A 21,649-nucleotide genomic window follows, 5' to 3' on the forward strand; every position below is an offset into this window, starting at 1 on the left:
TGAGTGTGTATGTGTGTGTGTGTGTGAGTGTGTGTGTGTGTGTGTACCAGGGCGAAGGTGAGAGCTTCAGTAAATCCAGATGCTGCCAGATCCACCCTCAGCAGCTCAGTCAGCTTGTTCAGTGGGAGCTAAACACACACACACACACACACACACACACACACACACACACACACACACACACACACAGGAAACATACAGATCACATGACGGTTCCTGAACGGACCGAACCCAACATTGTAAGTGCTGCATGAGAAGGCGTGTCGTCACCTGATTGGCGACCGTGTACGTGCGAGGCGTCGTCCTGACGATGTTGTTAAAGCCGTACGCCATGGCGGCGTCCTCCATGATGTCACAGGCGTGGATGACATCAGAGCGAGTGGGCGGGATCTCCACGTTGATCTGATCGGACTCGCCGCTGACCTCCGACTTCAGACACATCCGGGTCAGGAGGCGGGCGACGCTCTCGGCCGTCTCGCTGCAGGGGACAAGGATGGGTCACAGCTCAAAAGCTCACAGCGTGGGTACAGTGTGGGTACAGTGTGGGTACAGCGTGGGTACAGTGTAGGGTACAGCGTGGGTACAGTGTAGGGTACAGCGTGGGTACAGTGTGGGTACAGCGTGGGGTACAGTGTGGGTACAGCGTAGGGTACAGCGTGGGTACAGTGTGGGTACAGTGGGTACAGCGTGGGTACAGTGTAGGGTACAGTGTAGGGTACAGCGTGGGGTACAGTGTGGGTACAGTGTGGGTACAGTGTGGGTACAGTGTGGGTACAGCGTAAGTACAGTGTGGGTACAGTGTAGGGTACAGCGTGGGTACAGTGTAGGGTACAGTGTGGGTACAGCGTGGGGTACAGTGTGGGTACAGTGTGGGTACAGTGTGGGTACAGTGTAGGGTACAGCGTGGGTACAGTGTGGGTACAGTGTGGGTACAGCGTGGGGTACAGCGTGGGTACAGTGTAGGGTACAGCGTGGGTACAGTGTAGGGTACAGCGTGGGGTACAGTGTAGGGTACAGCGTGGGGTACAGTGTGGGTACAGCATGGGTACAGTGTGGGTACAGTGTAGGGTACAGCGTGGGGTACAGTGTAGGGTACAGCGTGGGGTACAGTGTGGGTACAGCATGGGTACAGCGTGGGTACAGCATGGGTACAGTGTGGGTACAGCATGGGTACAGTGTGGGTACAGCATGGGTACAGTGTGGGTACAGTGTAGGGTACAGTGTGGGTACAGCATGGGTACAGTGTGGGTACAGCATGGGTACAGTGTGGGGTACAGTGTGGGTACAGTGTGGGTACAGCGTGGGTACAGTGTGGGTACAGCGTGGGTACAGCATGGGTACAGTGTAGGGTACAGTGTAGGGTACAGCATGGGTACAGTGTGGGTACAGCATGGGTACAGTGTGGGTACAGTGTAGGGTACAGTGTGGGTACAGTGTGGGTACAGTGTGGGGTACAGTGTGGGGTACAGTGTGGGTACAGCGTAGGGTACAGTGTGGGTACAGCGTGGGTACAGTGTGGGTACAGTGTGGGGTACAGTGTGGGTACAGCGTGGGTACAGTGTGGGTACAGTGTGGGTACAGCGTGGGTACAGCGTGGGTACAGCATGGGTACAGTGTAGGGTACAGCATGGGTACAGCATGGGTACAGTGTGGGTACAGTGTAGGGTACAGTGTGGGTACAGCGTGGGTACAGTGTGGGTACAGCATGGGTACAGTGTGGGGTACAGTGTGGGTACAGTGTGGGTACAGCGTGGGTACAGTGTGGGTACAGTGTAGGGTACAGTGTGGGGTACAGCGTGGGTACAGTGTGGGTACAGTGTAGGGTACAGTGTGGGTACAGTGTAGGGTACAGTGTGGGTACAGCATGGGTACAGTGTGGGTACAGCATGGGTACAGTGTGGGGTACAGTGTGGGTACAGTGTGGGTACAGCGTGGGTACAGTGTGGGTACAGCGTGGATACAGCGTGGGTACAGTGTGGGTACAGCATGGGTACAGTGTGGGTACAGTGTGGGGTACAGTGTGGGTACAGCGTGGGTACAGTGTGGGTACAGCGTAGGGTACAGCGTGGGTACAGCGTGGGTACAGTGTGGGGTACAGTGTGGGTACAGTGTGGGTACAGTGTGGGTACAGCGTGGGTACAGTGTGGGTACAGCGTGGGTACAGTGTGGGTACAGCGTAGGGTACAGTGTGGGTACAGTGTGGGTACAGTGTGGGGTACAGTGTGGGTACAGCGTGGGTACAGTGTGGGTACAGTGTGGGTACAGCATGGGTACAGTGTGGGTACAGTGTGGGGTACAGTGTGGGTACAGCGTAGGGTACAGTGTGGGTACAGCGTGGGTACAGTGTGGGTACAGCGTGGGTACAGTGTGGGGTACAGTGTGGGTACAGCGTGGGTACAGTGTGGGGTACAGTGTGGGTACAGCGTGGGTACAGTGTGGGGTACAGTGTGGGTACAGCGTGGGTACAGTGTGGGTACAGCGTGGGTACAGCATGGGTACAGTGTAGGGTACAGTGTAGGGTACAGCATGGGTACAGCATGGGTACAGTGTGGGTACAGCATGGGTACAGTGTGGGTACAGTGTAGGGTACAGTGTGGGTACAGCATGGGTACAGTGTGGGTACAGCATGGGTACAGTGTGGGGTACAGTGTGGGTACAGCGTGGGTACAGTGTGGGTACAGTGTAGGGTACAGTGTAGGGTACAGTGTGGGGTACAGCGTGGGTACAGTGTGGGTACAGTGTAGGGTACAGTGTGGGGTACAGTGTGGGTACAGTGTAGGGTACAGCGTGGGTACAGTGTGGGTACAGTGTAGGGTACAGCGTAGGGTACAGCGTGGGGTACAGTGTGGGTACAGTGTGGGTACAGTGTGGGTACAGTGTGGGTACAGCGTGGGTACAGTGTGGGTACAGTGTAGGGTACAGCGTGGGTACAGTGTGGGTACAGCGTGGGTACAGTGTAGGGTACAGCGTGGGTACAGTGTAGGGTACAGCGTGGGGTACAGTGTAGGGTACAGCGTGGGTTACAGCGTGGGGTACAGCGTAGGGTACAGCATGGGTACAGCGTGGGGTACAGTGTGGGGTACAGCATGGGTACAGTGTGGGTACAGTGTGGGGTACAGTGTGGGTACAGTGTGGATGTGCCCGTCTCACCTGATACCCACTCTGCGGTTGATGAAGTCTGTTGAAATGGTTTCGGTCCGGTACTCCAGCTCCTGCGGTGAGAGAGACGCATCAACACTCAGCCAGTGACCACCAGGTTAGTTTTCCATACTAGTGAAACTTTGGGTCAGTCAGATCATCACTCAGAATTAAGGCGCCTCAGTAGCAGCATTTTAAGGGATCTGAGAATTTAGACACGCCCTCTTCTCGGGAGTGTAGGATGATGGGAAATGTGTGTGTGTAGAGAGCGAGCTCGGGTTTCACACAGACACCAAACCCCTGGTGGAACTCAGTCCATTACAGGGATCAGAACTGACTAGTAATAAACTAGTCCCTGCAAGACTAGTGAAAAGTAAAACAACAAGGGTGGACACATGTTTAGAGATGAAAAAGCCCCCCTATATACAGACGGGTAATAATAAGGGTTATATCTGTATATTTGTACACATACTGGATAGGAGAGCATCCTGCCGTCAGGGTACACCACCTCCGCCTCCTCCACCCTGAGAGAGAGAGAGAGAGAGAGAGACGAATTACACTCACTGTAAACAATTCCTATATATCAGCACTGACTCAGTTCAGAGGGTTCAAATCCCGGGCTGTTGAGAGGAGACATACTGTAGCAGTGCCCCCTTAGTGCCAGGCCCAAACCCAAATACAGTGAGAAGCGTTTCATCAGGAGAAGCATCCAGCATTATAAACTGTTTCAAACTTACGTGAAAGGTTCATCACAGTATTCACTAAACATGGTCACTATCATGTCCAGTACGATCTTCGCCTGCATCAGACACACACACACACACACACACACTTTAGGTTCTTGTAAAATGGGTGGCGCAGTGGTAAAACACGCCAGCCCGTCAGTACTGAGGAAGCTAATAAAAGAGAGAAATGTAATTGTATACGTGCAGTCGGTGACCCACCTTAGTGATGTCTGTGGCGGTGCATTCGATGAAAACGTTCCTCGTGTTGACGGAGATCTTGCTGTGATCACCTGAGAGAAACACGTTACAGGTTTAACACACACCAGGTTACACACTGTACACAGCTGGGAGTGTGTGTGAGAGAGTGTGTGTGTGTGTGTGTGTGTGTGTGTGTGTGTGTGTGTGTGTGTGAGAGAGAGAGATGAATGAAGTCTGACCGTTGATGATGGGTGGCATGGACAGGACGACACCGTTGCTGTCGTAGATGACTGGGTAGAGCGGTTCGTCCTCGATGATGTGAAGGTAATGACGTAGGTGACTGTCCGTCTGCACACACACACACACACACACACACACACACACACACGTTAGCGGTTTTCCATCACATACAGGACAGCAGAAGCAGGATGTTGGGTCTGTTCTCACCCTATAGAGGCTCATGAGCTGTGTGGCCGTGTACTCCTGGTTCTGGTTCAGTGGTTTGAAGCGGATCTCGTCCGGCGCTTTAGCCGTGTATGTGAACGGGCCAGAGATGGTGTCCAGATCGTGCGTTCCTATGGCGACCAGCGTCCTTTTCCTATAATTTATACAAGCCCGGAGAAAACAATGATGAGAATTTATGTATTTTATTTATTTATTTATTAGGATTGTAACGTGATGTTTCACACTTTGGTTCCACTCATGACAGGACGGGTCGTTCCTGCTTACCCATAATTCATCAGCTCAGGTTTAATATCAAACACAGTCATGATCTATTTAGTGTCTCCAGTTCACCTCACTTACACACCTCTGTACTGTGGGAGGAAACCGGAGCTCCTGGAGGAAACCCTCACAGACACGGGGAGAACATGCATCGTGCCACCCCTCAGTGGCTGGATATAAGCCAAACATCTAAAGATGTAGGGCCTTGCTAAGGGGCCAAACTGTGGCAACCTAGCAGTGGTGGGGCTTTACTAGTAACCTTCTGATTTCTAGTCCAGTACCTTAACTGTAAAACAAGCACTCTGTTTAAGCTCATAACTGTTAACCATGAGGCTACATCTTTACATCGATACTGCTCTGGTGGTGCAGCGGTCTATTACACTAGCCCACCCACCACTGCTGAGATCCAGGTTTAACTCTCAGTGGTGCTGTCGGCCAGCCGGGCATCTATACAGACGGTGTCTGATGGGGGTATTGATGGCCTGCGATTAATTGCCTTGCACCTGGAAGGACGTGGACCTGCCCAACCAGGTTACTTTAAAAGTGAGCAGGTTCAGGTTAGATTATAAACGTGTGCAGGACTCATTCCAGTAGGTGGTACAGTAAGAACAGCTCTCTACAGATCACTCGGACCCTGGACTGTCTGACCTGCAGACGTTCTGGTGCAGTTTCTCCTGCAGCTCGATGAAGCTGTCGTAGCGCTCCTGCGTGAAGGTGATGTTGCGTAACACAGCAGCCACCGCGTGCGGCCTGACGCTCGCCGTCTGTACCGGAGAGGACAAACCCAAACGAGAGACACACAGTCAGTACTTGAATACCTGATCACTGCTCAGTGCTCTACAGGAACACACATGAACCTGAACAGTCCCTGAAAAGCAGACGGTTCGAGTGCTTCCTCACCTCCTCAGTGATGATCAGCCTCTGTGGATCAGCGTTCACCGGACTCACGCGCTTATAACGAGGGGCATCGATCCTACACACATCCGATTGTTACAGTTAATGACAATGACTTAGTACTGACAGTCTATAACTGTATTTAAAACGTGTGTGTGTGTGTGTGTGTGTGTGTGTGTGTTTATTACTTTTGTTTGAAGACCTGCAGCCCTCTGACCAGCCCCTCCAGACACAGCAGGTCATATCGGTTAGCTGGAACATCAATCTTGTACAGAATCACATCAGATGCTCCTTCAGCCTTCTGATCACCCTGCTCTCGACTGATGATGTCCTTCTCTGTTGTCTGTAAACACACACACACACACACACACACACACACACACACACACACACACACACACACGACTGTGTTTACATTTGCCGCATTTAGCAGACACTTTCATCCAAAGCCATTTATAATTCTGTTATACTCAATACAATTAAAGCAACTGAAAGTTAAGAGCCTTGCTCCAACAGTAGCAGTTTGGTGGTGGTGGGTTTGAACAAGCAACCTTCTGATTACTAGTCTTGTCCCTTTACATTAATGGCATTAAGCCGGCCCTTTATCCAAAGTGACTGACAGTATACAGTCTAAACAATTAAGAGTTAAGGCTCTTGCTCAAGGGCCCAACAGTGGCAACCTGGCAGTGATGGGGCTTAAACCAGCAACCTTCTGTTTACTAGTCATGTAGCACGGTAGCAACGTAGTAAAAAGGTAGCACACCTTAGAAAGTACAATAATTCATCATGGGCCACTCTACTCCCACCCCAGTACCCTGGACTCCAGTGGTCGTGGGCCGGCATACTTTACCATTGCTCCACCCGGGCACCTTAGATCTGTCATGAGATCTAAAACAACCTCTCACTGTTTAATAAATACTCCATCATAATAAAACGCTGGAAAAAAACATTCTTCTGTCAGACAGTAATACCACGGTACCACCACACCCTGGTATCACCCTACAGCCTACAGTAGATGCCAGTCTGTACTCACAATCTCGTCCAGCTCGAGGCCAAACTCGAAGCAGAGCTCGTCAAATTCTTCATCAGCTGTAAGAGAATGAAACTGGTTTAGAACAAGTACATGTTTATCCACTGAAGCATAAAAAGCGCTGTAAGTTGTTCGGATGTCTTGTGGAGTCCATGTCTCGGCGAGTCAGAGCTGATTTGGCACGCATTAGAATCTAAGGAGCCCTCAGTAAACTCAAGAGGCTTTCCACAATTATTATTATTATTATTATTTATTATGATTATAATGTGATGTTTTACACTCTGGTTCCATCATGACAGGACGGGTCGTTACTGCTCACACAAGATCCATCAGTTCAGGTTTAATATCAAACACAGTCATGAACTATTCAGTATCTCCAGTTCACCTCACTTACACGCCTCTGTACTGTGAGAGGAAACCGGAGCTCCTGTAGGAAACCCACACACACGGGGAGAACATGCAAAACTCCACACAGAAAGGACCCGCACTACTCCACCTGGGAATCGAACCCAGGACCTTCTTGCTGTGAGGCGCTTTCCAAAACCAGACTCTAAAAGTCGGACTGTTGTTATTCTGTAAGCTGATCTCTGCAGGGTTCTGACTGGATCTGGTTCAGTCTGATCTGACGCAATCACCTCCACACATCTATAACCAGCTAAATAAATGTCATTGTGCCTAATTAAAGCTGTAAGGCTTTACAGCCATTAACATTTACTTTATACTATAGTATTTACTTCCAATATTTTATAAACCATGTACAGAATGTGAAAACTAATGACAGTTATTAGCAGGTTGCTAGGCTAACAGTTTCCCAGTCATACTGACAGCTTTCAAACACAACCAGCACGCTTTAATAAGAACGTTTTACACATTTTACAGTATTCAATGAGGTAAACACATTAATAAACTTACTGTAAGTTCTTCCCAGAGCCTGAAACAGCAGGTCCCGTTTTACACCGACAGTCGGCATGGTGGCTCACAGGCAGCTAACCGCTAACAGCACCGGGCAGATGCTGAGGAAACAGCGCATGCGCAGGCAGCGAGGCGCTCTAGCCACACCGCCTCAAACTGAAGCGCTTCGATACTGAAGTGATGCGCATGCGCCGGGATCCATCGCTAACATCTGAGTCGACTCTGTTATGATTCAACACTTAAAAGGAATAAAGAGTCGATTCTAGAAGTCGAGTCCGCAGAATTGGACCAACACACGGTAAATGGAGGAAATCTAATGAAATAAACCTTCATTTGTTTATCTGCATCTTCAGTAACAGGTTTAGTTTGATCAGGGTTGCTGTAAAGCCGGGGGATAGTGGATGCAAGGCTGAAATAAACCCTGGACATGGTACGAATCCATTGTTCGCTGATCACACTAGAGTCAGTGTTGAATAGACAACACACCTAATGGAATGTTTTCATCTCAGCCTAGTTTCTGTCTGTGCTGTGTCCACATGGATTTCCATCAGGTACTCTGGTTTCCTCCCTCCCCCGAAAACATGCAGTAAGTAGATTGGCTGATCCGTATTGTCCCTAGCTGTGTCCCTAGGTGTGCTTCCTGCACTTTGATGATGACCCTTCTTAAAATAACATAGGTCATACGAAAACCAGTTATTCTCTAAACACAACACGGTGTTGGTTGTCATTTTAGGCATAGCCCTAGCAGTATATTTGGGATGCACTTTTCTATGAATGCCACCCACAGGAACGGGTGTAATTTATCTGTACTTTTTATGGTCTATAAGATCAGTTTTGGTCTGGTTTCATCACTCAGACCTGCTCCTGGCTGAGCCCCTTCTATTCTTTCAGAGAAGTCCGCTGACATAATTTAGAAATTTCACAATTTCCATGATTATCTCCACCTGAGACTCGACAGAAAGACCCAAAACCTTCGTCAGAATCTGTCACAAGGGACAGAAAAGTCCAGGCTGATATTCATAACCTGGTGCCACCATAACCTTCAACAGGAGGAGTGGATGGATGATGAGAGACACTAATGTACATGTTAACATCTACACAGAATTGTATTAAAGAAACAACACAAACATGAATTGATTAATAGAACCTTTTATTAGGAATTATATAAAATTGCATTCGATTAAATGGTAAAATTTGTTTTTTTAGCAGGTTTGAGGTTCCAGATGTTTTTGTTTCTCCAAGCTGCAGTACAATAATTCTAATGTCTGTAGTAAACATAGTACTGCATCAATAAGGAAGGTTTGCTGTTCTTGGGTATCACGGTTCCCGCAAAGCACCAGAAATGTCTGAGGGCCCAGGTCCAACCCTCGCCTCAGGTCAGTGTCTGTGCCGCCTTTCTCCAGGTCTTGTGCAACATGAAGTGAGCTGAAAACTGTTAGGATGGGTTTTCTGCTTGATTCTTTAACCATACCCATCACAGTCGACCACCCAGTACAACCATGAGATCCATGTGGGGAGGGGGCACCGAAAAAATAGAATTAAAATACCCACTTGCAGTAACATATTTCCACCACAGAGGTCCAAATCCCCCAGAAGTCTTTCTGTTCATTTCTTTTCACTTAACGATTTATCCTGGCACTCGGGTGGCACAGTGGCACACTATCAGCCAGGCGGGTGTCTACACAGACATAATTGGTTATATCTAGGGAATGGGCCTTGTGCCCAGTGTTTCCTGGACTGGCAGCATCACTGACCAGAACAAAACGGTTAATGAAAATAAAATGTAAAAAAATGCAGCACTTTATCCGGGTCAGGGTTGGGCAGGGTTGCCTGGTGCCACCTGGAAACAAGGCATGAATAAGGGGCAACACAGTGCACGTTTACCCACTCACTCACCACTAGGGGCAATTTAGCAGCCAATACACCTTCTGCATGGTTTTGGGAGGCGAGAGGATTCCAAGACACCCACACGCTACCCAAGTCCAAGGGCAAATGTAGTTAACAAGTCATGGATATCTGCTCCCCTTGATCTTTCCTATAAATAAAATATAACAGATCTTTAACTTTCTGTTAAATTCAAGCTTTCATGGTTCATGATTTGGCCACACTGTTAATAAACCTGTAAATATTTAACCCTATTAATCCTTAATCTGAATCCCAGCTCGTTTTATTCATCCCTTCTTACTCATCAGCACAAAATAAACAACATGATCTCAGTGATTCATCCTGAATTCATCGTTCTGTACTCGTCTCCGGTTCCTCAGAACACCAGCGCTACAGATCAGGAGATTTAGGAGATCCTCTCGTAGAAGAGCAGGTACGCCTGAGAGTTCAGCACCCGGGACTCAGGTACCGGCGTCACACTGCTGTCACTCACGTGGAACCAGGAGCCTTTAGGGGGCGTCGCCTCACCTGCCTCACCTGCTCAGTAAAACACAGTCAGAAGGTGGATTAGTTTGACGACGTGCTGGTGTTAGCTGAGTGGAGATGCAGAAGTGTGTGTGTGTGTGTGTGTGTGTGTGTGTGTGTGAGAGAGATCAGACGTACGAGGATCCGCAGCGCCGCTGTGAGCTCGGGATTTAATGAAGGCGGTGTAGTGACCGGAGCGCATCGTCCCGCTGTGTTCCACTATACCATAGAGAGAGTACAGGAGCTGAGTCTGCTCGTTCTGCACCTCCTACACACACACACACACACACACACACGTCATATATACACATATTATATATGTATACACACCCCCTACACACACACACGTCATATATATACACATATTATATATGTATACACACCCTACACACACGGAATATACAGTTATATACACATACACACACATGGTATATATACACACACAATATACACACACACACACACCAGGTTTGAGATGCACTTTATCCCACATGAAGAAACGATACCTTGCAGTGTATGGAGCAAAACGGGGCGAGGTCGAGCACCTGAGAAAACTGGACGTGCCTGTTGACTTTACACACACTGTACGCCACCTACACACACACACACACACACACACACACACACACAGAAAACATAAAAGTACTGCAGCTACACACACAAACCTCAACATATTAAAGACTTTGTGATATATGAGGGTTAGAAATTCAGCAGTGTCTTTGTAATGTTTTCGTTTAAGGTGTGTGTGTGTGTGTATATACGGGGAGTGTAAGTGTGTGTGTGTGTGTGTACGGGGAGTGTGTGTGTGTGTGTGTGTGTGTGTGTGTGTGTGTTACCTGCTGGAACCTTTTAAGGTGCAGAGTTAGGACAGGAGGAGGAGACGAGATCAGCATCTGCTTCAGAGCCTCCCTGTAGATCTTCTTCTTATCACCTGTCACACACACACACACACACCATCAGAACACACACCCCAAACACAAAAAACATCAAACAGCATCAGAACACACACACCCCAAACACACACACCCCAGAAACATCACACTCCATCAGATAACACCCCCCCCCCAAATACTACTTTGGTACTGGTAGCCGAGGTCAGAGCGCAGGGTCAGCCGTTATACGGCGCCCCTGGAGCCTAAAGATTTAAGGGTCTCGCTCAAGGGCCCAACAGTGGCTCAACAGTCGGGATTCAAACCCACAACCTTTTAACTGATAGCTCTAAGTTCCACCACTTTTAGGACGCCCCCCACCCTGTTGTCTCTTACCCTGACCGTCTCTCCGGCTGCAGGTGACACACAGCAGGCTGTTGGTGTCGCTCAGTTCCTCCACCTGAGTGAACTGATGGAGACTGGACTCCACCGAACACTGCGAGCTGCTCACCGCCGCCCTGCTGGCCAGAGAGGAGAAGGCGAGTTCAGGATCCTGGTTCACGATCACGAACTCCGGCCCGGTCGCTGCCTCTGACTCCGCCTCTGACTCCGCCTCTGACTCCATCTCTGACTCCGCCTCTGACTCCGCCTGGGGTACGGACTCCGCCTGTGACTCCACCTGAGGTCTGGACTCCGCCCGGGGTCCGGACTCCGCCTCTGACTCCGCCCGGGGTCCGGACTCCACGCTCTCGTTCTGCTTCTCTTCGGATGTAAGCGACAGTTCTCGCACCTTTCGGCTCAGCTCCGCCTCCTCCATCTCATCTCTCTCGTCATTCACTCTCTCCTCTGATAGGCTGCTAAAGCGATTAGAGGCGGGGCTTCCCTCCTCCTCCTTTTCCTCCTCCTCCTCCTCTTCAGCAGGGTTGTGATGATTTAATTCCTCAGGTTCTGATTGGCTCCTGGGCTCGTCTGCCCCGCCCACGCTCTCCGGATCCCCCGGTTCCCCTTCCCCTGCAGCGCCGTCGTCGGTCAGTGAGTCCAGCGTGAGTTTGGCGCCCGGTTTCTGCTGCCGCCGCTGGTTCTGTGGAGTGAAACCGCGAGGTTACGCCGGCGGGTTTTAGCGTATCGAGAGCTTTGTAGCACAGTTAGCATGATTCGGTACCTTCGCCTGTTTCCTCGCTTGCTTCTTAGCCTTTTTCTGCTGGTACTTGCTACCGGCGCCCGTCAGCACGTCCTCAGTCTCGGTGGCGTCAGGAGGTTCGGGGCCACGCCCGCCGTCCACGCGTTCTTTACTCGTCTGAGGAGCGGCTTTCTTCTTCCTGTACGCCTGAGAGGAGGAACACAGCCGGGACGCCACAACCGACCGGTTAGCAAACGCTAAAGGATTCAACAGTAGGACTCTACCGAACCACAGCGAGAGCAACCACCTCCGAAAACAAATGTGGAACAATAACATCTCACTCAGCCGGGGTCACATTCAGGGTCAAATCCCAGCAGTGATGTTATTCACTCCTGCTCGTGTTATATTGCTTAAATACGCTACATGGCCAAAAGTATGTGGACACCCTCTTAATTACTGAGTTAATTTTGTTCGTTCATTCTCTGTTTTTCCACCAGTTTATTGTGATCAAGGTTGCAGTGGGTCCTGTTCATTGGGTAAAATGCAGGAAACACCCCCAACAGAAGGTCGGCAATCCATCACACACACACACACACACACACACACACACACACACACACACACACACACACACACAGTTAAGGTAATTTCTAGTAGCTTCAATTAACCTAACTGCATGTTTTGTACTGGTGGGAGGAAACAGGGAGAACATGCAAAATTCCACGCAGAAATGACCCTGGCTACCTGGTTGGGGAATCAAACCCAGGACTTTCTGGCTGTAAGACAACAACACTACCCACTGCATATAGAAATATTGAATTTCAACTGTACTTTAGGCTGGCAACAGTTTGGGTCAATGAAGAGGTGGTTTAGGACCTTCGGTGGCTTTCATAAGCATCACTGACCTCACAGATGGGCACAAATTCCTACACACACACTTCAAAACGCTGTAACGGCAAGCGCAGGATCATGCGTCCACATACTTTTGGCCGTACACGGTGAACTTACCTCATCTGCGACCGGTAACGACAGGTCCAGGAAGCTTTCGGTCACCACGGAAACCGTCCTGCACACCTTACACATGACGGTGCTGGTGGTCTCTCCTCCGAACACTCGCTCCACCAGGGTCCGGGTCCCAGCGCTCTCGTAGTCTGGAACACAGAGATCCGTATAGCGCACGGAGAGTCACCGTTATCCCCCGTGTATGTGCAGCGCTGCCAATCACTGATGGTCACTCACCTTTCAGCAGCTTCCTCTGCAGCGCCTCGGAACCTTCAGCCGAACCCTTCAGCGCCTCCGAAATCCCGGCGGTGACCCGCTGTGGAGGACACACACACGTACCGACAGTTCAAGACTCTTTGTGAAGTCTAGCAGTTCAGTACAGTACAGTAATTCAACTCGACTTCATTCAAAAGAAGATAAATGATAAATACAAAACTACAACCACACTGCTGAGGTCAGGCCGCCCCTCTGAGGGACTGTGTGTCACCCTTACTGTAAAATACGGTGGCGGTAGCATCGTGCTAAGGTCTATATGACCAGAAGTATGTGGACACCCTACCATGAACTTGCCAGACATCCTGTTCCAAACTACAGGTACCGAAATCAGTATCTGTCCTTACAAAGGCATGAATTCCCCACAGACACACTCCACAATTTAGTCATATCCAATTCCCCGATCATATTTCCGACCTCCACTCCTGATCGAGGAAGGTCGTGACTAAACACACGCCCCCTCCGACACGTGTGCAGCACCGACCGCTTCCTCTCACCCGCACCGGGGTTCATACGGAGATCCGTATCGCGCACGGAGAGTCTCTCTCTTTTTTAAACTGGACACTCACGCTGTTTTCCTCGTTCCTCATGCCGTCCAGCAGGTAGCGCAGCAGCTCCTGACTGTCCTGCTGTTGAAAGCCTTTAAACCTCGCGGCCCTATACACACACACACACATTTTAATTAACGACGTACAGAGAAACACGCCGAAACGCGCGGCTAGCTTTAATAGATTTAGCGATTCGTACTTCTTGCACACTTGTGTGAAGAGATCTTGCGGCGTCACCACGTTACGTTTGGTCTCCTGGATCTCGTTCAGCAGTTGGCACATGGCCAGAGTGAGCGGGCCGGGTCTGGACAGACGGACCTGCAAAGGATCCTGGGATACGAACGACAATGGAAAACATACCAAACACGTCATTTCTGGTCCGAGGGTCTCTGTGCAGCGGCATCCATCAGCCAGCAGAGGGCGGCACAGCAGCAGTATGAGGAGGGTATAACTCCGCCGGAGGGGATTCCTCATAACTGCAGCATTGCCGCCCTCTGCTGGCCGATGGATGCCGCTGCACAGAGACAGAGGATAACGGAGCTCCCGTAACACAATTAGGGAACTGGATATGACTAAAACAAACATTACATGTACCAGTTGGGAGGAGGACGACGGCGTGATCACCACACTGCTCTCCTCGTCCCGTAAACCACACAGAAGCTGACGCAGCAGCCACGTCTGTGACAGATTCTGAAACACAGAGAGCGTTACAGCGACACCTGCTGGACGTCACTAGAAGCGTCAGGTTCAGTATTTCCTCACCTGCACCACTGCGTTGAAGAAGCACGTGTTGCCCAGGTTGCTGAGACCTCGTACCGGTACAGCCCCGGTGCACGGTTCCGGCCCGTTCGGTGCCTCGCCCGTCTTCTTGATTTCTTTCGGTTCTTCTTTTGGTTCCGGCTCTTTCTGGGGCGCGTTTTCCTCCGCCGTGTCGCCCACGGTGTTATCCTCGTCCTTTAGTTCTTAAAAAGGAAAAAATAACGTTAACGTACTTGACTAGTAATCGCAAGGTTGCTGGTTCAAGCCCCCCCCCCACCACCAAGATGCACAGGGGTAAAACAGGAGGGGATTCCTCATGAGTGCTGCAGTTCTGCCCTCTGGTGGCTGATCAATGCCGCTGCACAGAGACGAAGGAATAACGGACTCTCCGTGCGCTATACGGATCTCCGTATGAACCTTAATGCAGGTGAAAAGAAGCGGTCAGTGCTGCACACGTGTCGGAGGGGGAGGGGACGTGTGTTACTCACATGACCCTCCTCGGTCAGGAGTGGAGGTCCACAGCAGTAAAGGGGAATTGGATACGACTAAATTGAAATGATCTATACATATAGAAAGAGAGAGAGAGAGAGAGAGTTGTTCTCGCCCTTGTGACTGTACCAGCCTCCACTCTTCATTTTACAGAAGTTTTTTTTTACAGATTTTGGAGTGTGTCTGTGGGGAATTTGTGCCCCGGGTATGACTAAATTAGGAGGAGTGATTTAGCGCTGTGCCACCCTGGCGCCGGTGTGTGAATCCTGAAGCGGTGCCCTCACTCACTCCTGCTGCTCCTGTGCCCGGGTCCCTCCAGCGTGTGTCTCTTGATGTTGGAGATGAGCTGAGCCAGTCGTCCTGTGCTGGAGTACTGGATCTCATCATCACAGATATAACACCTTCAACACACACACACACACACACACACACACACACACACACACACACACACACACACACACACACGTGATGAGAGAAACTCTTACGATGACTTGCTTAGCTAAGAAATCTCATTCATTCATCAGGGTCACAGTGGGTCAGGACTTCATCTAAAACACTGGACACAAGACAGCATTTTAGCCAATCCACCTTCTGCATGATTTTGGGTGGACAGGAAAAGAACATGCAAAACTCCTTCCAGTCGCTGGTTGACTTGATGCCACACAACATGGTCACCTCACGTCACTCTCAGTAAGAAGTTCTGAGTCTCTGAGTTTCCTCACACCTTCCCAAAAACATGCAGAAGGTGGATTTGCCCCTGATCTGACCTGTGTGTACCTGAGAGCTGATGCTCGGTGGTGTTCCTGGTGTGGAGTGATTAATACTCACCACACACTCCAGTTGTCGAGGCTCAGCACCAGGCAGTGCGGGTCAGAATGAGCTTTCTCGTAGTGTTTAATGGCGTGTTTATGGTTCGAGAACCTCCCACAACCCTGAAAATCAACCAATAAATGATCAGAACTCATCAGAATCAGAACTATTCTGGTCAGGGTCACAGTGGACACAGTTTCCCCGGGGAATCACAATCTATGTCCATTCATGTGTGTAAGTAGAAACCTGACCGTGTCTCTGCTGTGGATTCAAACCCTGGATTCCTGCAGTAGTGGGCTAGAGAAAATTATTAATATCACCATACGTTATATAGTTGACATCTAGAGCTCATGAGTTCGAATCCCAGCTCTGCTACTGGCAGGCTGAGCACCTACACAGACAGTGAAGATCAGTGCCTGACTCTCTGTGCGCGATACGGATCTCCATATGAATTATTATTATTATTATTATTATAAAACTCCACAAAACCAGCATACAAAGGACCCCAATCCTGAGTAGCTGCCCCGCCCTTTTCCCCTCTGGTTGCTTTAGTGTAAGTGCTTCTCACCCTGTGTCCACATTTGAGACACGTCCATATCGTCTGTGCCTCCCCCTGGTCCTCATCCTCCGTCTGAGCCTCGGACTGTTTCCTCTCCTGTTCGCACCCCTGACACGTGTTCCAGTTCTTCTCCAGAGCAGCCTTCCTCAACCAGCTGTGTTCCACTCCCTTACGGATGTGTCCACATTTCACTTCTGAATCACAATCAATCAGAAATAATAATAATAATAATAATAATAATGATCACACCTCGTATTAAAGAGACAAAGAGAACTGTGATCAAAGTACCAGGATGTTACCTATCAGGTCCACAGAGCTGTCCTCTCTAGGACTCTTGGCTTTGTTCTTTGCTCGCTTCTTTCCCATCGATAAATACCTAAAATACAAATGTAATATTTATACTGTTGTGCTGAATTATAGCTACAATTTTAGTGAACAACATTCTGCTTATTAATGCTAAAATATTTTATGTACAATTTAATGTTTAACATTAAAATTAAGACTGAAACTGAAGAACACATAAAACACATAAACTACACACAAAACTGAACTTATAACACACAAATATTAATAATTCACAATAATTTGAACTGTTTTCAGACCTAAAGAATGAATTTATTGGTAAATATAATAAATAGTTTATTGAGAATATTTTGCATTTACAATAATTAAAATGTAGCTCAGACTTTTTGTTTTCTATTTTAAATGTAAGCCACATTTATAAATAAGCTGTAATATAAATGTAATATAACATTTAGAGATAATGAAGAATAAAGTGAATTAAATGATCCAGTTCTGTATGAATCTGTGTGAACTTACCCAGCTCGCTAACAGAAGTGAAGTTTGTACAATATTTGTATTATTGCTGGTTGTTTTAGTTTAAACTTTAATATTTAATATGTTCTATCAGTTTGTATCTATATATAATTATTTAATAAATACATATTTATGCCTGTTTCAAAGAAATTACTCCTTTAATGCTGTATCAGCGACCGCCAGCAAGCAAACGTGCTAACTCTTCCAAATGCGCCCTACTTTAGTGCACTACCTAGCTGGTAGCATAGCGCATTTTGCACCCTACTTAGTGCACTTTACTATAATCTTGCGCCGTTTAAGTCGCATCCTAAATCACTTCCGTCTGGTTTAGTCCGGTTAGGGGAAAGAGAAACTTTTAATAAAAGTCCTCGTTTATTGTGAAAGGATTTTTATGCTCAGTTGGTCCTAACACAAATATTTACTGGATTTTTAATGTTATTAACACAGTTATCGTATTAAAAATAAATACTGATTAATGCTGAACTGATCTTGAACCGCTGATGAAAATCAACTCCAAATCTTCAGAGTCGACTCCTTACTAAACAAATAGAATTGACCTGTGAATCGATTCCTTTTAGAACGAACTCCTATCTTTGGTGCAGCTCTTTCTGGCTGTAGTAGTTCACTTCACACTCACTAACTACTCGCTCTGACTAAATTTGTACAATATATTTCAGTTTAAGCACCTTTATTTATTAATAAACTTTTTCTGGTTGTTTATGTATAAAATGTGGATCATTAATATGAAACATCCTCCTGGGTGAGACTCGGTTCTTATCTGTGCTCCACGTGTCTGATCTGATCTGATCTGAGGGACTTCAGCACTGACAGAACCGCAGCAGGTACCAGGTGGATGCCAGGCTGCTTATTTAAACTGGCATGGCTTTGATGGAGCATGCCGAGGCTCAGCTGGCAGAGATCGAGTTGTTGGTGAGCATGTTTCCCAGTGTGGAGGAGCTGGAGGTGGATCAGTTGGCTCTCTCAGAACTCAGGGCTTTTGTGGAGGGAACATCTACCGACCCCCCGAGCACCAGAGCTGAAGTGTGTGTGAAGATCAGGACTCACACTGGGGTGAATACACACACACACACACACACACACACACTGGTTGTGTTCTGTGACTAAATTATTGGAATAAACACTCAGATGTCTGAAAAACGTCACAAATTCCAGTTTATTGAAAATCTGAGCAAATCTGCTGATCCAAACATTCACACAGAAACTTTAGATGATTATTTTGTTTGTTATGGAAAGTTTTATACTGTAATTGTACTTTATGGCATGGACTCTCAGTGGTTTGACTACAGCTGACACAATTAGGGCTAGTTTGATTGCTTTAAGTACATGGAACAGTGGTCGTTTACCAAAGTCAGGAAGATAAAAACAAAACATTCACCTTATACTGAGATAAACTCTAATGAGTGCAGTCGAACTAGCCCTATTTACAGTAAGAAAAGACAGTGTCTAACCTTTTTCATTTATGGCACTTAAAATTGTGAGCAGTTAAAGATTCAGGGCCATGCTCAAGGGCCCAACAGTGGCTGTGGTGGGGCTTAAACAAATGACCTTCTGACCACTAGTCCATTACCATAACCACTAAGCCACTACTGCTCTACCACTAATGTGTCACATGAGTTATTACATGCTTATAATCATAACACACATAGTGTTAGGGTTGGTTACCCCCCGCCCCTCAAACACACACACACACACACACACGTCCTTTATAAATGCATGTAAACCTTTAGCTTTATTTATATATATCTATATGTAGAGAGAATGAAAGTCAGTCCTGTGTTTATTGTATGTTACTGATATGTGACGCTGATCTCTCACACAGGTGTGTGTTACGTTGTCCTGTTCGTACCCACCCGACTACCCACAAATGCTTCCTGAGATCACGGTCAGGTGTGTAACCCAGCCGTCGTTTTATTACCTGTAGTCGAGTAGCTGCGATTATAAAAATATGAATGTGTGTATAAATCTGGTGATGTTAATAAAAGTCATGTGACCTGTCGTAGATGCAGCGACCTGAGTCGAACCCGGCACGCGGCGCTGGTCTCCGGCCTGCGCTCGTACCTGAGCGAGAGCTGTAGCGGTGAAGCGTGCGTACTCTCCGCCGTTAACTGGCTCCGAGACCACACGGACGAACACGCGGAGCGAGAGGACGACGCCCCGAGAGAGGAACCCGAAACCGCTAACGACGAGACCTTCACCCGCCTCTGGATCTACAGCCATCACATCTACAACAAGAGCAAGAGGAAGAACATCCTGGACTGGGCTAAAGAGCTGGAGCTGTCCGGGTTCAGCATGCCGGGGAAGCCGGGGATCGTGTGTGTGGAGGGGCGGCGGCGCTGCTGCGAGGAATTCTGGGCCAGGTATGTGATAAACACCACAGATGTTTACTGGACGTTACTGGAGCTGACGCAGCAGCTGCCTTTAACCTGCAGCTCAGTGTGTCCACATACTTTCTGGAATTTTTGGCTTCCATGAATCCTTAATAGCTTTTTTACCCAGATGCAGAATTCTGCATAACATCATGTTAGAGGTGCAGTTCCACAGATTCACCTGAAGATGTCAGCAGATATTTACACTGTATTTCACTGGTCTGGTGCCACCTGCAGGTTAAACGGTGGTACTGCACGTCTGACGTGAGCTTTGTTATTGTGGACCGCGTGCTGTTCTGCAGGGTGAAGGTTCTGACGTGGCAGCGCATCATGATCCGCCACAGAGAGGATGTCCCTCTGGATCCCACCAATCAGAGCGCAGAGTCGCTGCGCAGGTTCCAAGGGTTCGAGGAGGCGGTGTTCGATCCTCACGGCAGCAGAGGGAACCACATGGACCTCGGTCAGCTCTTCCAGTTCCTGAGCGAGCGCGGCTGTGCCGAGATCTTCCAGCTGTATTTCGGAGTTGAGGGACGATGAGGAGAACGTGAGGAGAACCGGGGTGATGATTTTACAGTGTTTGCAGTAAGAGAACGAGGACGGTCCTCCTGTAAAAACTTGGACTGGATTATTTTCATGTTTTTGTACAGAAAAGTTGGGACAGACGGTAAAATGAATAAAGAGATTTTTAATGTTTAACTCTTTAACAGTGTTGTTGTGATTGTTCACTCAGGTTATTTAGTAATTACAGGTTCTGTGTTGCTGCTGCAGTTGCGGCCTCTGCTGGCTGGTCGAGGCGCTGCAGGAGAGACGGCTGATTCACGGGTTGCAGTGTGAGACTCTCAGTACGCGCTGCTGCTCTCTGTGAGACTCTTATGTCAGGTGAAGAGAAGCGGGCGTGTCGGAGGGACTCAGTTCTCTATGTAGTGCGCTACCTGCCCAACAGAACGTTGTTTAATATGCTTAATATTGGTCAGGGTCATGGTGGGTCCAGTGCCACCCAGGATTTTTCAGTAAATCCTCGTTAAGCTTAACGAGGGACTTTAATTAGTGAACAGAGTCAGTTACACAAGTGCTTCAAATCCCACGACGGTCAATAAGAGGGTCATGTTTAACTTTTAATAACCTTTAACATCACACACACACTCACACACACACACTCACACACAGCCGGGTGTGATTACTCGGTGGAGGCAGCTCATTGGACGAGGCCGGTCTGATTCTAGGTCACCGTCTCTAATCCCCCCGAGCTCCAGATTACAATCCCACTCTGATGATGAGACTTGATGAAGGTTTCAGGAGATTAAGAAGCAGGACAGGTTCAGTCCTGACCTCATCAGCCGACCCAGCGTCTGGACTTTCATTCCACAGCCAGATGTCCTGAACGTCCTCTAACTCTGCGCCTCACGTTCGGCTCGTGGGTGAGACGCGTCCCATCCAGCCTCGGTCGGTACGCTGGACCTGCAGATCGACCTCATTACACCCACCGTTCCTTCATTCATCTACAGGAAGCGCTGGGTCCTGATCAGAGTCCCAGTGCCAATCCACTGCAGGGCACGCCTCGCCCGGTCACACCTACGGGTGGGGTAAAACTGGAATACCCAAGGGGACATACCAGCACCCATCCTACCAGCTAAAGGACGCCCACTATTCCCTATATAGTGAACTACACGAGCGCTTCTCACCAGCCAGCAGGTCTGTCCCTCGTCCCGGTCCAGCAGGACCGTTCTGAACCATCAGGTTCTGATGGACGGCTGAGCTCACTGATACGCTCGCCTGTTTACAGCAGTCATGTTCCGAAATCTTTCTTCTACATCTCTAAACACCATCAAACCATAAGTGAACCTTATTCCTGCAGGACCCAGCGAGACCCTGACCAGGATGAGGAGCTTATCCAAAAATAATAAAGAAATGCAAAAAAAATATTATGAATTCAACTCGTGGTTTAATTTTTTCATCATCAAACGTTATAAAATCAGAAGATTCTG

At 48.5% G+C, this 21,649-nt stretch overlaps 3 protein-coding genes across 4 annotated transcripts in view; 1 reads left to right on the forward strand and 2 right to left on the reverse strand.

Moving 5' to 3' along the window:
• The window catches only part of farsb (phenylalanyl-tRNA synthetase subunit beta), a 9,916-nt gene extending 2,192 nt beyond the window's left edge, over positions 1–7,724 (reverse strand). Inside the window, exons 1-13 of the mRNA XM_063017031.1 lie at positions 7,621–7,724; positions 6,712–6,767; positions 5,867–6,021; positions 5,685–5,757; positions 5,433–5,548; positions 4,509–4,659; positions 4,301–4,409; positions 4,083–4,153; positions 3,876–3,937; positions 3,611–3,662; positions 3,151–3,212; positions 271–478; positions 48–128 (exon numbers count right to left, since the gene is read on the reverse strand). Coding sequence (XP_062873101.1) covers positions 48–128; positions 271–478; positions 3,151–3,212; positions 3,611–3,662; positions 3,876–3,937; positions 4,083–4,153; positions 4,301–4,409; positions 4,509–4,659; positions 5,433–5,548; positions 5,685–5,757; positions 5,867–6,021; positions 6,712–6,767; positions 7,621–7,678 — 1,254 coding nt within the window. The 5' untranslated portion in view covers positions 7,679–7,724. The remainder of the gene's footprint in view (positions 1–47; positions 129–270; positions 479–3,150; positions 3,213–3,610; positions 3,663–3,875; positions 3,938–4,082; positions 4,154–4,300; positions 4,410–4,508; positions 4,660–5,432; positions 5,549–5,684; positions 5,758–5,866; positions 6,022–6,711; positions 6,768–7,620) is intronic.
• Positions 7,725–8,753: 1,029 nt separating this feature from the next.
• usp16 (ubiquitin specific peptidase 16) lies at positions 8,754–17,438 on the reverse strand. The gene is made up of 17 exons (XM_063016833.1): positions 17,281–17,438; positions 16,761–16,837; positions 16,471–16,655; positions 15,921–16,024; positions 15,378–15,490; positions 14,604–14,803; positions 14,436–14,531; positions 14,041–14,171; positions 13,863–13,950; positions 13,258–13,336; positions 13,027–13,169; positions 12,061–12,225; positions 11,295–11,979; positions 10,866–10,960; positions 10,536–10,622; positions 10,168–10,297; positions 8,754–10,041 (listed from the first exon to the last, which is right to left on the reverse strand). Exons 2-17 carry the CDS (start codon positions 16,825–16,827, stop codon positions 9,911–9,913), a joined length of 2,499 nt encoding a protein of 832 aa, XP_062872903.1. The 5' UTR covers positions 16,828–16,837; positions 17,281–17,438; the 3' UTR covers positions 8,754–9,910.
• A 469-nt stretch (positions 17,439–17,907) lies between these two features.
• On the forward strand, positions 17,908–20,360 carry rwdd2b (RWD domain containing 2B). 2 transcript variants are annotated; one of them, XM_063017242.1, is made up of 4 exons: positions 17,908–18,348; positions 19,118–19,185; positions 19,305–19,655; positions 19,967–20,360. In XM_063017242.1, the coding sequence occupies exons 1-4, from the start codon at positions 18,157–18,159 to the stop codon at positions 20,199–20,201; spliced, it is 846 nt and encodes a 281-aa protein (XP_062873312.1). In that variant the 5' UTR covers positions 17,908–18,156; the 3' UTR covers positions 20,202–20,360. The 2 variants fall into 2 exon arrangements, with proteins under 2 accessions (XP_062873312.1, XP_062873311.1); XM_063017241.1 differs by having other exon boundaries at positions 17,909–18,348; positions 19,299–19,655.
• The last annotated feature ends 1,289 nt before the right edge of the window (positions 20,361–21,649 follow it).

Source organism: Trichomycterus rosablanca, chromosome 20 (genome assembly GCF_030014385.1).
Source record: "Trichomycterus rosablanca isolate fTriRos1 chromosome 20, fTriRos1.hap1, whole genome shotgun sequence".
Classification (NCBI taxonomy): domain Eukaryota; kingdom Metazoa; phylum Chordata; class Actinopteri; order Siluriformes; family Trichomycteridae; genus Trichomycterus; species Trichomycterus rosablanca.